The sequence below is a fragment of the Aulonocara sp. 'chitande type north' Nkhata Bay genome, linkage group LG20 (assembly GCF_057382095.1).
Source record: "Aulonocara sp. 'chitande type north' Nkhata Bay isolate Kocher_YH1m ecotype deep benthic linkage group LG20, A_spYH_male_GT1.1, whole genome shotgun sequence".
Classification (NCBI taxonomy): Eukaryota; Metazoa; Chordata; class Actinopteri; order Cichliformes; family Cichlidae; genus Aulonocara; species Aulonocara sp. 'chitande type north' Nkhata Bay.
In genome coordinates this window covers 10,765,891-10,781,803 of record NC_141363.1, presented here as the reverse complement: position 1 = coordinate 10,781,803, position 15,913 = coordinate 10,765,891, and the positions used below count along the sequence as shown (strand labels likewise).

At 42.1% G+C, this 15,913-nt stretch overlaps 1 protein-coding gene across 5 annotated transcripts in view; it reads left to right on the top strand.

Moving 5' to 3' along the window:
- The window catches only part of mib2 (MIB E3 ubiquitin protein ligase 2), a 37,262-nt gene extending 34,081 nt beyond the window's left edge, over positions 1-3,181 (top strand). For all 5 annotated transcript variants that reach the window (XM_086276218.1, XM_086276215.1, XM_086276216.1 and 2 more), the window contains 4 exons: positions 282-460; positions 696-889; positions 1,028-1,093; positions 1,406-3,181. In XM_086276218.1, the coding sequence (XP_086132344.1) occupies positions 282-460; positions 696-889; positions 1,028-1,093; positions 1,406-1,647 (681 nt within the window). In that variant the 3' untranslated portion in view covers positions 1,648-3,181. The remainder of the gene's footprint in view (positions 1-281; positions 461-695; positions 890-1,027; positions 1,094-1,405) is intronic.
- Positions 3,182-15,913: the final 12,732 nt, after the last annotated feature.

Here is a 15,913-nt window from a genome sequence, read left to right as displayed (position 1 = left end):
TGAAGGTGGCTAGACTTAAGTGCTCAGGGCTGTTCTGGCCACTGTCAGCAGATGAGTTATTAGGAGTTCTTCCGTGCTGATTAGGAGTGCAATTATATATCAGCCTTAGCTGGGTTGCACTGTTTTTACTTCAGTTACCTGGTGTTGCTTAAATTCAGCTCCTGGAGGTTTTTAAGTTGTTCTCAGCTCTCACCGTTCGGATCAGCTGTTAGGTTTTTAAAGAGTGCGTCTCTAAAACGGTCTAAAATTTCTCTCCCCTCCCTTATCTTCTCTGTCCACAGCTGAACGCGACAGGTCTTCTGGGGAGTACGGAGCTGAGCATAGGCACAGCTGTCGCCTGTTTTCTAGCGATGGAAGGTGCTGACATCAGCTACGCCAACCACAAGGGCAAGAGTCCTCTGGACTTGGTGGCAGACAGCACCATGCTGCAGCTCATCAAGAGCTTCTCTGAGAAGCACAGGTAGCCGTTTGCAAAATTAGGGTTGAAGTACACGAAGCGGTGGCTGATATTTTTATGATGCATAGTTCATAAAACATTCTGACGGTCATATTTACACTCTTATGTGCTATTTTTCATTGAAATGACAAACAGAAAACAGTTGCTAAGGAATAAGCGCTGGTGTGTGGGAGTCAGCTGAGGTTAAAAAAGGAAGCCTTGGTTTAGTGGGGCGTTATAGCTGTGTGTTGTGTGTCAGGTTGCAGCGCCTGCAGGCCATCACATGCGGACAGGGCCTGAGCAGCGCCAGCCTGCGGCGGGTCCACACAACACCCAACACCATGACCAACCTGGTTCTACCAACGCCGCCCGGGCCCAGCGAATGCCTCATCTGCTCCGAGCTGGCTCTTCTGGTTCTCTTCTGCCCCTGCCAGCACAGTGTGGCCTGTGAAGGTGGGCTATGCCTTTTTTCTCTCTGTGTTGTTTGCTCTACTTTCATTATTGAATGTCAAACAGTATTGTTATTGATACAGACAAAAATAGACTTTGAGTCTAATTGATCCTTGGCTAATGCGGTGCTTGTCTAAACAGAATGTGCCCATCGCATGAAGAAGTGCATCAAATGCCAGGTCACAATCACCAAGAAAATTAGGCAAGGTAAGTTCTAGCTGCTTTACTGTCCGAAATCTTAAGCCTTAAATGTTTCTTGTTATCTTAATGTTTATTCATGAAATTATTTATTCATTTATGATGTCCTAAAGACGACGTCTCCGTATTCGTGGTGCTGTCTGGTCACTCAGACGCAGCCTTGAATGGTAAATGCAAGCAGCTGTGTGTTCTGGACACTGCTGTCTCCGTGTTAACCTTATTATTTTGAGCCATTAGTACAGCAGGACGGTCTCATCTTGCACAGCACTGCACAGTCTGCATAAAATGAACTCGTTTAATAACAATGACCTCTTTCCACAGACCAAACGGAGGTGGACTGCAGCCCCGGCACCGAGAACTCAGAGCAGCACAACCTGCTCGAACAACTGCAGTCCCGCTACCGTCAGATGGAGGAGAGGATGACCTGTCCCATCTGCATCGATAACCACATCAAGCTGGTCTTCCAGTGCGGGCACGCCTCCTGCATCGACTGCAGCGCCGCGCTTAAGACCTGCCCGATCTGCCGGCAGACCATCCGCGAGCGGATCCAGCTGTTTGTCTGAGCTTCTCTCTCCGCTCAGTCCAGAGAATAGTGGAGGGGGGCATCGGAGAGAAGCGAGGCTGGGGATGGGCAGTGGGCAGCTGTTATTTTGGACACCCCCAGTAACCCCAACCATCCCCTTGGATCAGCCCACAGGCTGCTTGACTATCAGATGCTGTATTAAATCACTGAGAGGCCACCTTGTGTTCGGAGTAGCTTTCATCGAGCAGCGCAGGCAGGAACGTGTTTATTAATTTAATTCGATTTTCAGCTCCAGGACAGATGTTTAGCTGAGTACGACAGTCAAAGTCACGAGACGACGCCGCTGCTTTGATTGGCAAGCTGGGAGGGTAAAAAAACGCCCCTCCCCTCACTCACTACTTCTTTTCCTCACTCCCACCCAGCCTCTGCCTCGTGTAATCTGTCCTCTCTTTGCTGCTTTAAGTGGATGTTTGTCCCATCATCCTCTCTGGCTCTCTGGCCACATCTGTTTACAAGGCTGCGCAGAAATCACTTCTCATCTTGCTCCTCAGCCTGTCCTGTGAATTATGTTTGCTCTCATTTGTATCAGTCTCTTAATAATCAGTGTTAGTCTCTGCAGAGGGAGTTGGTATAACTAAAGGCTCTCTATATAATCCCCAACCAATTGTCTGTATGCAAGGGGAAATACACACTGTATATGCATGAACATATGCATATTGCAAAGCTGAAAAGGACCGTGTCGTCATGGGTGATTTGTTGTCGTTTTCTTTCTCTCTGCTTACATTTGTGGTTTATAACGTACCTACGAGTACAGGTGTGTATTTATGTGTGAAAGGTGGTATTACTTAGTAATGTCCTTTTTCGGCCAAAAGGTTTTTGGTTTCTACTGAAGTTCACCCCCAAGCCTATGTCCTCTACTCAGGGTATCAAATCATTGAAAGCACTTGGAATATCCATACAGAATTAAAGAGCCACCCCCAGACAGACACACACACACACACACACACACACACACACACACACACACACACACACACACACACACACACACACACAGCATTATAAAGCAACAGGTTACTGAAACGAAAGGATGGAGAGTTGGGCATACTGACTAAGAACTGAAGTAGAAACACTTTGTCTAAAGTCACAGTTTCATTCTCATTAGTTAAACGAATGTTTGCAACAAAGCTGATGTTTTCCTCTGAAAATACGAGAAAAAAAAAAAAAAGTCCACCAAGCTTCCCAGAAGAACCAGTCGGCTTCGTTTCTGTGTTTCACTTTGTGTGTGGCGACCACTCGGTCTGTCTGTCACACGGCTGGTGCGGAGAACCCAGCGAGCACACACTTTAACAGCTATTTTGTTACCAAACCCACCAGATGTATTGTAAGATCTAGAATCAGAAGGGCAAAAACATTGCGTAGTCGTGTCACTTGTGTATTTCCTTCCACGTCTACCTTTGTAGTCCAGTCTTTTCAGAAGAAAGCCTCCCTTTCTCCTCTGGAGTTCTGGATTGTATATCATCCTGATATCTGTTCTTGGTGTGTTAACTTGAAGGGCTTATGCAGATATATATATATATATATATATATATATATATATATATATATATATATATATATATATATATATATATATATATAGATATATATATATATATAGATATATATATATATATATATATATATATATATATATATATATATATATATATATTAATTTAATTTTTATTTTCGGACATAAGCTTCCAGAGACTTTTTTTTTTTCTTCATTAGATCCCAAATTTTGGGAGAGGCAATGTTAAAAAGATGTACATTTGAATGTTTTTTTTTTTTTGGGAGGGGGTATATCCGGTCTCACTCTGCCTTTCTTATGTATAAAGAAAAAAAAAAAGGTAACAGAGAAGGAGCTGGAGAAACCAAGGGGTACCACGAGATTTGCTTTGAGGAAAGAATTTTTCTTTTCTTTTTTTTATCAGTGCCAAATCGCATGAGGATGTGCATGGGCATGCACGCCCGAAATTACCTAGACGCACTATGCTAAACCCCTCTAAGCTCAAGCGAGCGTTCGGTTATTCCAGCTGTGTGAAGTGATCTAAAAAAAAAAAAGAAGCTAATTTTCATGTTTTTTTTTAGGTTAGAATCAGAAATATTATCACAGCACACTCGGTTACTGATGTTAGCAGCTGAGCTAATGGTGTTAGCCTTTTAACTTTAGCTTACTGTTTTGAACCTCCTCGTGTTCTCAAAGAAACGTGATGTTACACACTTCTGAAATATTATCAGTCCCATATCGTTTGGAGCTTTTTACAAGTATATATATATATATTTATATTTTGTGAGACATTGTCAATCAAGGGACACGTTTCTTACAGAAATTTCAGCATTTTAAGGATTGTTGGTGTTTTAAGGTGATGGGTTTACAGGCAAAGGCAATAATGTTCTAGAAAAAAAGGGGAAGATGTTTGTGGTTTTTTGTTTGTTTTTGTTTTTTTAAGGAGGTCGCTGTGAGGGCAGGAAACAATTTATGTATAAAAATTATATTAAAGCAGCAGTTGTTACTATTGGTGTTTGTACATTTCAGCTCTTGGAGTTCTGATGTTGGCCTTACTGTCCATTCCTCCTCTGTTGATGTTTTTTCAGTTGTATTCTGTACAAAAATATTTTGCAATAAATATGGAACTGTTTTCTAAGGACTTGGGCTTCTCCTATGCTTCATTTCTTAATTTAAACAATGAGATTTCCTTACCTCAGTTGAGTGTGCTGCATTTTCCCCTTGACTTGAAGCATGCTTGCAGAAATCAAGAGTCAGCAGCAACAGAATCAGATGCTAACCTCTGTGAATGAATGGTTAACTTATTAATTATATTTTAGATTGAAAAGGTAGCTCATTCTTTCAAATTTCACAGATTAAGCTGCATGTTTGTCAAAATTTTATTTGTAGAATAATGTGTCCAGTCATATCGACACATCTTGTTTAAAATGATGTGACAAGATGCTGTTTTTAACAAAGGAAACCTCTCAGCTGACCAGATATCCGTCGGTTCTTCTCATGGATGGAGGCTTGAATCTATCCCAGCTGTGCTTACCTGAGTTTATAGTCACCACTATTTTTTACAAACATATATGGATGTCTTACAATGTTTCTATAATGTTTTTAGCTATTTTTATTATTTTTATTATATTCCTCTGTTCAGCACTTTGGCCGACGCTTGATGTCTTTTAAATGTTCTATATAAATAAAGATGACTTGACCAGGTAACCTAACCCCATGCATGTCTTTGAAATGTGGGAGAAAGTCTGAGTACTCTGAGACAACCCACGCAGACACAAGGAGAACATGTGAAGTCCCCACAGGAAGGCCCCAGCCAGGATTTGAACCAGGACCTTCTTGCTGTGAGGTGATGATGCTAATCACTGCACCGCTGTGCTAGCCATAGTGCAAACTCACATTGTTGGACAAGAAGTACTCTGAAAAAAAGCTTTTGATCATATGTTTGTGATTAAAAAAACAAATGACTTCTTCAGGAACATTGTACATGTATTCAAATTATTATATAGCATCATCACTTTGTCCTTCGGATTGATCGATGGTGCAGTTCTTAGCACTATCCCCTCACAGCAAAGCGGTTTTGGGTTTGAACCGTGTGTATGGGTAGAACTTTTTGTCTGGGTTTCCTCTCACAGTACAAAGATGTGAAATTGCACCCCGAGGACAGTCCCACGATTTACACCTGTCATATCTCCAAACATGTAGCTCAATTTCAGCTGCCTATATAAAAAACAAATGATGATGCTGATTATTATTATGTGCCCTTTGACACTGGTGAATAGCCTTCACAGTATTGACAGGAATGCTTTAGATTTGTTTTCAAATAGTTTTTTTTCTCCCTAATCTGAAGGAGTTCTCCAGGGCTCCACATTAGGAATACTGATCTTCTCTGTATATAGTCATTTATGAAATGCTTGGTCCATTTTTATCCAGATAATTCAGCGATCTCACCCTAGAGTAACACAAACCCTGTAAAACCTTACCTACAGTACATCGCACTTCCTTTTTATAATAGTGAAAATTTGATTAATAACGTGTTAATAATCTTTCTTTGTGGTAAAATCTCTTTCCTGTTACTGAAAATCCTGTTATAGTGACAGAGTGGATACCTTGAACGAATGATACCATGGTGTTATCTGTTTTCTTTTTTATTTCATGTTTTATTTTTTTAATATAGATGAAATCAAGAAATAGCGGGGGTATCTTTGTAGTTACATGCAGGAAATAAAAATAGGTCAACAATACAATTTGAGTTCAATTTAAAGGTCTTATTTTCAGGATAATGAATGTTTATGAGCAACACATTTCCAGGGTAAAGTGTCATCAACAGAGATGATAATGTCCTGTAACAAGGTCTCAGTCTGGCCTGTGTCATGAATTTGATCAGAATGACCCACAGTATCCTTACCTGAACCATTATGGACTCTTCATCAAAGCAAAGGATTAAATCATGGAAAGTTTTGCACTCAGTTATTGTTAAGAATGATCCTGTTAGTATTCTCGATTTTCGAAGCCCTTTTTGTTGCTGCCTCGTCTCCCTGCTAATCCTTACCTTCATCAGTGCACACCTGCTTATTTTCAGACACTATTTTCATTCCTGTTTTCACCCACACAGCAAAGAAATTGATTTTTTGCAGCCTGTGAGAAATGAAAAGACTCCAAATGACTATTTTTATACCAGGAAAACTATTTCAATCACACTTTCCTCCCTGACTACATTTAGGAGGGGGGGGGGGGGGGGGGGGGGGGGATTAAATGGAAGAACACTCACTGCAGTATCAAAGATGATTTGAAAGGTTCAAAGACTGAAATATTTAAAGTGTGTGTAATAATGGATCCCTCGATCCCTTTCCTGGATGCATCCTCCAATCTTAGTTCCGCTAAACAGCAGGTGAGCAGGTTGTGTCCGCTGTAACCCTTTTAGTGTGGCTGGTTTCTGAGCAGCGTCTCTGGTTAAACACTGCCTTGTGCTTCCTCTTAGTCCTAATTGTCTTATGGCTCAGAAGGCTTTGGCATATGACTCAGTGATTTGGTGACGTCTGAGGACAGGATGACAGAACAGTGGGACCAAAAATCAAGCCGTGATGTTCGAATTTCTTGTTTTTGTTTGAACATCACAAAGCTGAGGCGATATTTATTTTTTTTAAAAAGGTTACTGGGTTTGTCTAATCCTCTATGATAAACGCCAGCTCGGCCAGTTTAGTTAGGTGGACTACAACATAAAATCATTCAGTACTCAATATGTATTTGTTTGACTTTTTGTTCACATGTTAACATCACATCTTTTATACTTGATATATCCCAATATTCCCGCTCTTGCCATTTCATCAAATACGCCTCTGCAATGTTGCGTGGAGATCAGGGGCAGTACCTGTGGACTGGCAGACCGGGGTGGTGGTCCCCATCTTTAAGAAAGGGGACCGGAGGGTGTGTTCCAACTACAGGGGGATCACACTCCTCAGCCTCCCTGGGAAAGTCTATGCCAGGGTGCTGGAAAGGAGAGTTCGTCCGTTAGTCGAACCTCGGATACAGGAGGAACAATGCGGTTTTCGTCCTGGTCGCGGAACACTGGACCAGCTCTTTATCCTCTCCAGGATACTTGAGGGTTCATGGGAGTTTGCCCAACCAGTCTACATGTGTTTTGTGGACTTGGAGAAGGCATTCGACCGTGTCCCTCGGGGTGTCCTGTGGGAGGTGTTGCGGGAGTATGGGGTGTCTGGCCCATTGCTACGGGCCATTCGATCCCTATACAACTGTTGCAAGAGCTTGGTTCGCATTGCCGGCAATAAGTCGGACTCGTTCCTGGTGGGTGATGGGCTCCGCCAGGGCTGCCCTTTATCTCCGGTTCTGTTCATAATTTTTATGGACAGGATTTCTAGGCGCAGCCAAGTGGCGGAGGGCTTTCGCTTTGGTGGCCTCAGAATCTCATCTCTGATCTTTGCAGATGATGTGGTTCTGTTGGCTTCATCGGGTGAGGGCCTCCAGCTCGCACTGGAACGGTTCGCAGCCGAGTGTGAAGCAGCGGGAATGAGGATCAGCACCTCCAAATCTGAGGCCATGGTTCTCAGCCGGAAAAGGGTGGAGTGCCCACTCCGGGTCGGGGATGAGTTCCTGCCCCAAGTGGAGGAGTTCAAGTATCTCGGGGTCTTGTTCGCGAGTGATGGGAGAAGGGAGCCGGAGATCGACAGACGGATTGGGGCTGCAGCTGCAGTAATGCGGACGCTGCACCGGTCCGTCGTGGTGAAGAGGGAGCTGAGTGTAAAAGCGAAGCTCTCAATTTACCGGTCGATCTACGTCCCTACCCTCACCTATGGCCACGAGCTGTGGGTAGTGACCGAAAGAACGAGATCGCGGATACAAGCGGCAGAAATGAGCTTCCTCCGAAGGGTGGCTGGCCTCTCCCTTAGAGATAGGGTGAGAAGTTCGGCCATCCGGGAGGGGCTCAGAGTAGAGCAGCTGCTGCTCCACATCGAAAGGAGCCAGCTGAGGTGGTTCGGGCATCTGACAAGGATGCCTCCTGGGCGCCTCCTGGGTGAGGTGTTCCAGGCATGTCCCACCGGGAGGAGGCCCCGGGGCAGACCCAGGACACGCTGGAGAGATTATATCTCTCGGCTGGCCTGGGAACGCCTTGGTATTCCCCCGGATAAGCTGGAGGAGGTGGCTGGGGAGAGGGAGGTCTGGGCCTCTTTGCTTAGGCTGCTGCCCCCACGACCCGGCCCCGGACAAAGCGGATGAAGATGGATGGATGGATGGACAACTGTTCAACCTTGGAGCTAGCTCGGTGCATTTATGCACGTAGACATGGTGAAGACAACCTGGTGAAGTTCAAACCGAGCATCAGAATGAGGAAGAAAGGGGACTCTAGTGACCTTGAATGTGTCATGGTTGTTGGTATTTCAGAAACGGCTGACCTATTGGGATTTTCCTGCGCAGCCAAGTTGAGTGTTTACAGAGAATGGGCCACAAACAACACATATCGAGCGGCAGTTTTCTGGGTGAAAATGCCTTGTTTATGCCAGAGGTTGGAGGGGAATGGCCAGACTGCCTTTCTCCTCCAAACTCTGCCAACAGTAACTCAAATAGCTATTTGTTACAACAAACAGAAGAGCACAAAGGTACACAGCAAATTCAAAAGTGTTAAATTTTTTGGTGTTAATAGTCTCCTTGCAAAAGTAGAGTTAATTTTACTCTAAGCAGAGTCACATTCTTTTAATGTAACTCTGAGGTGTAAAACAGAGGTGGGACCAAGTCATTGTTTTGCAAGTCTCAAGTAAGTCTCAAGTCTTTATCCTCAAGTCTCAAGTCAAGTCTCAAGTAATGTCAGGCAAGTCAGAGTCGAGTCTCAAGTCACTGGTGTAAAAGTCCGAGTCAAGTCACAAGTCTGAAACTTTGAATTTCAAGTCCTTTCGAGTCTTTAAAAAAAAAAAACGAAAAAATAATGTTGCAGTTATGCTAAATGTAAATATTAGACCATGTAATTTTTTAATCTGTGTTTTTCTCAACACATGACAAAATAGTGAACTTAGAAAATATACACAAATTGTGAAATTGCACCTCTATAAAATGCAGCTCAATTAAACTTAGCTCCAAGAATAATTTTCACCGACAGTTCTGAGATACGCTGCATGTTATTCTTGGATGCGCTTGTAGGACCGGCTTTAAAATCGCATGACAAAAATATCATACATATTAAAAAAAACTGAATCACCAACGTAGCCTGGAAAACATTTGCTAGTTAGATAAAGTCAGCTATCTCATTGTAGCATATTTATATGCATATTTATAATTATACGCTTCTTGGAGTGAGTGCATACACTCATGAAGTTTAGTAACTTCCGGTCACTGCAACAAGCCCAGGTACAGTTTACCGACGGATGGGTGCAGGACCTTGAAATGCACCGTGTAGAACGAAAGACCATCGTACGTATCATAAGTTTACCAGTCTCACAAATCGTCGTCATAAATACACATTCGTTAACCGTTTATTAATAGGACCTTTGAGCTCAACGGTAATTAATTAGTAGTGGAAATAATTTCTGGTAGCATCACAGAAATGTAGCAGTGACAATAATATTGTATGCTGTAATCGTACTGGGCAATTAGTGATACAAAAAACCTGTTTTATCCTGTGAATAAAAGTATATGTTTTTGTCAATGTACCATAATAACAGAAGCGAAACGCAATATTGTGTCAGGACAATTCACTATTTATGCACAATAAATAAAGGAGCATAGCGCGACAATTTCTGTTCAGTGCCAGACTTGCTTGTAACCTATATCACCAATTATGTTATGAAAATGACGTATTAACTACTAAAAAACACTGACCTTCGTGTAAATGCTTGGAGCAGACTAACCTGTGAGCTGGAGGGTTCTGGGACGTTATATTTGGTCTTTGAATGGCTGCAATCCAGGCCATCCGTGGCTCTTTGTTACTTTGGAAACATGGCTCGAACAATTTCTCTTCAACGACCAACCGATCTCTTTACCCGTCGGCTTCCCGTGGCTGTCATGCGACCGGCTATTGCAGTTAATAATACAACAGCTTCTTGACATTTTTGTGTTTCTTTTTATCGCTGTGTGACTGATTTCAATTGAAAGCCTGCGTGCGTTAGTACCGCTTGCCACGAGTTCCCAGAATCCTTTGCGGTTCTACCCGTGAATGACGTCACATTTTCAATCTCTATATAATATGCATGTTAAATTTTATATTTGGGGTAAAATATCAAGTCTTTTCAAGTAAACCGGTTCAAGTCCAATTCAAGTCCCAAGTCATTGGTGTAAAAGTCCAAGTCAAGTCACAAGTCTTAGAACATTTTTTCAAGTCAAGTCTAAAGTCATAAAATTAATGACTCGAGTCTGACTCGAGTCCAAGTCATGTGACTCGAGTCCACACCTCTGGTGTAAAATGATAGTAGTTAAAATCGAGTGTTAAAAATGAGTGTTTCTCTGTCAAATCTGGAGGTGTTAAAATGGAAACATTAACTCTTGACCTCTTAACTCTGAACTCCTAGAGGGGCTATGACACCAACAGAGTAAATTCACAGACTCCGCCCTCAGCACCATAGGCTCCAATCGAAGCTGAAGTGAAGCCGTTTCAGAACATTTTGCTCTACATATTTGAGTTGTTTGCCATGCTTGGTAAGTTATTTTTTCAAAGATTGTTTCAATTGTTATTAGCTTTTACTTCTGTGGCTCTTTGGAGTTGAGACAAAGCTGTGTGAAAGGCATTAGCCATGTTGCTCGCTGATAGCATAATATTCTGTTTTAGCTAGCTGAAAGGTATTGTTTGGGGGCAAATACCACAGCCTTGAAAAAAAGCTTGCATGTGAATTTTCAGTCAAACTTTTGGTCAAATACACCTAAAACAATGTGTAGAATGTGAAATGTTGGTGTAATGGTGCTACTTGAAGCCTGAAAACGATCGCCCATAAAAAAAACAACAACGAGCAAACAGCAGTAGCTGACGTCCTGACTGGATTCTACGTTAGCATTTAGATCCCTCCAGAGTTTTGTGCACACGGTTTAGGTAAAAATGAAAAAGGTTGAGGTTTTACATTTAGTTCAGTATTACCTGTTGCCTGTGTCCTTGTCTTTTGGGAAAATACTTTACACAAGTAATGGCTCAAAGAGGATTCCTTTTTTTTTTTTTTTACTGTGCTGCAATTGTTTACTGGATTATTTGTGCCATTAATTAGTGTCAACTAATTTTTATTCAATCTCCACACAGGATATGCTTGTGAAGATGGAATATGGGGGAGAGCAGAAGTGCGTTGAAGTTCCACAAAGGGATGAATGAAGGACATGCATATTGTATTGAAGAAATAAGTGATGAGAATGCTGTTATTTGCATTTACCATGTCAGACCTTTTGATAAACAAAATTCTAATGAAAGTGAGAACATGTATACTGTTACATCTTTCAGAAAATGTTTTGAAATTGGGGTGCACAGTTCAGAATAAATGTTTTTCAAAAACCATTGCATCTTTTTAGTAAATGTTTATTTCCAAAAGAAATTTCTAGAAGTTCAGAACAGTAAAATTCCCGCTTTTTAGAATGAATTAGAAGATAACTCTTACGTAGTTAAACTAAAATACTCTTTGAGAGTTAATATATAAACTCTTAACACCAAGTGTTAAATTATCAACTCCAGACAGATTTGGTGTTTAACACTAAATCAGTTAACGTACCAACTCTCCAAAAAGAGTTAAATTAACACTCTCTGGTGTGGACCCATATAGACACTTTAATAGTGTTGAAATCAAATCCGACAGTGTTAATTTGGACATGCTGGATTTGCTGTGTACCACTCCTCTCAGCTAAGAACAGGAAACTGAGGCTACAGTTTGCACATGCTCAGTAAGATTAGTGAATAACCTAACCCCATGACTTGGTCTGGTCTGGCTACCATTAAGATGGTAGGGTCAACTTGAAAGCATGGATGCATCCTACCTTGTATCATTGGTTCAGCCTCCTGGTGTGTGGGATATTTTTCTTGTTCACTTTTTACCTCTTAGTACCAACTGAGCATCATTTAAATATCACAGCCTACCGGAGTATATGACCAAAAGAGGTTGGCTGCACAACGCAGCATGTTCAGTGTACCTATGGTGATGGCTGCTTTCAGCAGGGTGACAGACCAAAACTGAAATCCTTTTAAACTGGTTTATTCAACATTAACCAGTGAGTTCACTGCACTCAGATGGCCTCCACAGTCACCAAATTTCAATCCAATAGAGAACAGGAGATTCACATCCCGGGTGTCCAGATGACAAAGATATTGCATGATGCTATCATGTAAATGGACAAATTCTTATATAGTGCTTTTCTACTCTCCTGGAGCACTCAAGCGCTTTATACAAATGCCTCCTTCACTCATATTCATACTCTAATGAGCGACTTAGGGTTAGTGTCTTGTCTAAAGATATTTGGCCTGCAGACTGGAGCAGCCAGGGATCGAACCACCAACCTTCTGACCTACTCTACCTGAGCTACAACCCATATCATGGCAATATGGAACAAAAGGTACCTTGGTGAATGTATGAAATTAAGGCACTTCTGCAGGCATAAGGGCCCCAGCTAACATTTGCCAATGTAGCCATGAAAATAAAGGCAAAAGGGGATGTCCTTTCTGTTATGTGAACTCAAACTTCTCACTTACATTTTGATCATGGGAAGGTTTGGTGAAAGAAAAATACAAAAACATGTTTAGGACAGGATAAACAGAAAACACATGTTAGGAGACATATATACTTCGAATATTTGTGAATAAGGAACTGGCATCCATCCATCTTTTCCACACTTTTAATTATGATGATCAATATACTGGCATTTTCAGGTGTATTGTGCATTCTTCTGTCTCGTATCCTTCTGATTTTAGCTTCTGTTCCAGCTCCTCCTCGTTATTTTCCTGTATTAGAATAAATACCACTCTGACGATCTGACTCTGTCTTACTGATTTTCGTTCGTTTCACCGACCACGAACAACATCCATGCAAACATTTGCAGCCAGTGTGTCACTATTAGTGTGTTTCATCTCCTGCAGCAAAGCCAGAGAGATGAGGTGAGATCGCCATCTAGTGGCAGCTGGAAAATCAGAGTAATGACGTTTAAACACACACACACACACACACACACACACACACACACACACACACACACACACACACACGATGTTATGATTTATATCCATGTCATTATGTCAGGCAGACTATATGTGGAACGGGAAGGCAACAAGCACAGGGCGATGTCTCAGGGCGCCTACAGAGGGCGCACTTCCTCACCAAACTGCTTTCCGTGCCCTGTGTGAACTGAAGCTCTCTCTCCTTTCCATCCATCCAGTGAGGTGAAGAGTTCTTGCTAGAGTATTTAGGTTATACTTAAAGGTCTATCCAACCATCTATCCAACATTAGTGCTCACAATGTTACAGAAGGAGACTGATAGTTGGATTTAAAGCTTTTGTGAGTGTTAAATAGCTGCTTGTGTTCTGTCTGAGAAAAACTCCTACATAAAGACACTAATTATTAAAGACACTGGTTAATTTAGGGGTTTGAAATTTGTCCGCTGTGTCCTGAACCTTTCAGGAGCTTTTCATACAGTTTCCCAGTGCAGGTGTAGCACTCTGCCGGTGTCATGGGGCACATTAACTCAACTGCAGAAACTCGTGTTTCTCCTCTGCTCCAGTCAGCCAAAGAGTACCTCAAGGATTTGTGCTGGAACCTCTCCTTTTGATAATTTATATGCTTCCACTAGGTCAGATCATCCACCACCATAAACTGAGCTATACTGATAATGTATCTCAGCACCAGCTTCTCCAGTTACCTCTCTTTTCCACTTCCTCTAAGACATCAAAAACTGGATGTCATCAGCTTTCTCAAACTGAACTCTTGGCTGTGGCTCCCGAGTGGTTGCTATATTGGTCTTGATGTGGAAGGATCTTTCCAGCTCCAGTAAGATGGAGGAACTATCCACAACCTGGATGTCATCTTGTACGCTACCCTCCTGTTGTTATCATATACCAAATCCATTCAGACTCTGGCCATTACGCTGAAACCACCATTCACACCTGTTCGATCTCCCTAACAGAGGCCTGGACAGGCTACAGTATGTTCAGGACTCACCTGCCAGAGTGCACACCTGGCAACACATCATCCCCACCTGAATCGCCAATAAAATCCTCCTCACCTACAAATCTCTATATGCCATTACTCCTGGTACTTTTCAGACCTTCTCAGCTAAACGTCTACTCTCCTTTTGAGTCCTCGGCGCTGTTGCCCGCACACTCTGGAAACACACTCCCCTTTCCGCTCTAAAATGCCTCGACTACATTTTTAAAAAGCAGTTGATAAAAAACTGTCATGTACTCACTGAGGCCTTTGACTTGGGTTCTTTGAAATGTGCTATTTAATCTAATGTGCTCTCAATATTACTGAAGAACGTAAAGCTAATGATCAATATAACCGGGGGTTTTCAAACTCATGAACCTGTGTATGAACTGTATCAGCATGACTAAGTAGGGATCCAATGGCTGACATGACGCACGCTGCTTCATATTCCAGTTTTTAAGTTGTCTTACAGGTTTGCTCAGACGCTCACTGTGTTTACTGTATTGCCTGGTAACTGTGGGGGGGAAAGAAAAGAACAGGTGAAAGCACAATAGGTTTGTGCGTACACTTTCACGTGTCTGATATAACGAGCCCGGGGAAGGAAGTGTCATATGATTCAAAGCTCTCAGCCTCACATCATTTGGTTCTAGACTAACTTTTATTTGATGCTCCATCAGATTTTGGACAGATCAGGAATAAATGCAGATTATGCCTCTTTTAGCATTTAGCATGATTCAGTCTTCTGTCACTTTTTCTGCTTTAAAACACAGTTTATCTGTGGCGTTATCACAGTGTGACTCTTCCTACAGAGGTGTGTTTTCAGCACTGTTTACCTGTTTGCCACATCCACAATCCCCTGAGAGTCAGCTGTTTGTTACAAGGTGTGGCACCCTGAGTCAGGAAGTCCACATATTCCTCTGTGTCCTGTTTCATTGATGAAGTGTAAAACAAACACCAAAAAACCAGAATGTGTTTGTAGTCACAGAGAAATCCGACCCAACACTTCCTCTCAACTCTTCAGTCTTTGTGGCAGCTTTGCCCTCCGAACTCTGCGCGGTCCAGTTTTGATGCTTTGATGGAAGTTAACCAAAAAGATGCTGCGAGTTTTTCATGCTAAGGTTTAGTGACGCAACTCGCCCACTGGGGAAAGAAACCAGTATTCAACCTGGCTTTGTTTACACTGTCACTAAACAACTGTTGTCCCATCAACAAGTTGCACTGCATCGGTTGCTTTGTTTTGGGACATAACTTTAAAACGTCCACACCTGCAAGTTTTGCTCACTCGCTGAAATAAAGCGGGAGATAAAGGGAAAGAAAATGCGGCAGGAGGGCTCCCTTTACCTTCTCTAAATGTCTCACAAACACAGTGGACAACTTTAAGTTCATCTTTGGAGCCTGTGAAAGACCTACGAACCATCCCAAATTTGGAATGATGTTTGGCACAAATAATTCTGGCTATTCGACTCCTGAGATGCAGCTTTGTTTGCATCATTTCAAATACATTGTAAAAACATTTAGCATGTTTTCACCAGTAATACTTCTTCTTTAAATCCCCCCAAAACAAAACAGTTAACAAACCTTACAGGCCCAAAATGCTACAGAAAGACCTCAAAAACAATTCAATAAAAATGAATAACACTGTCATTTATTA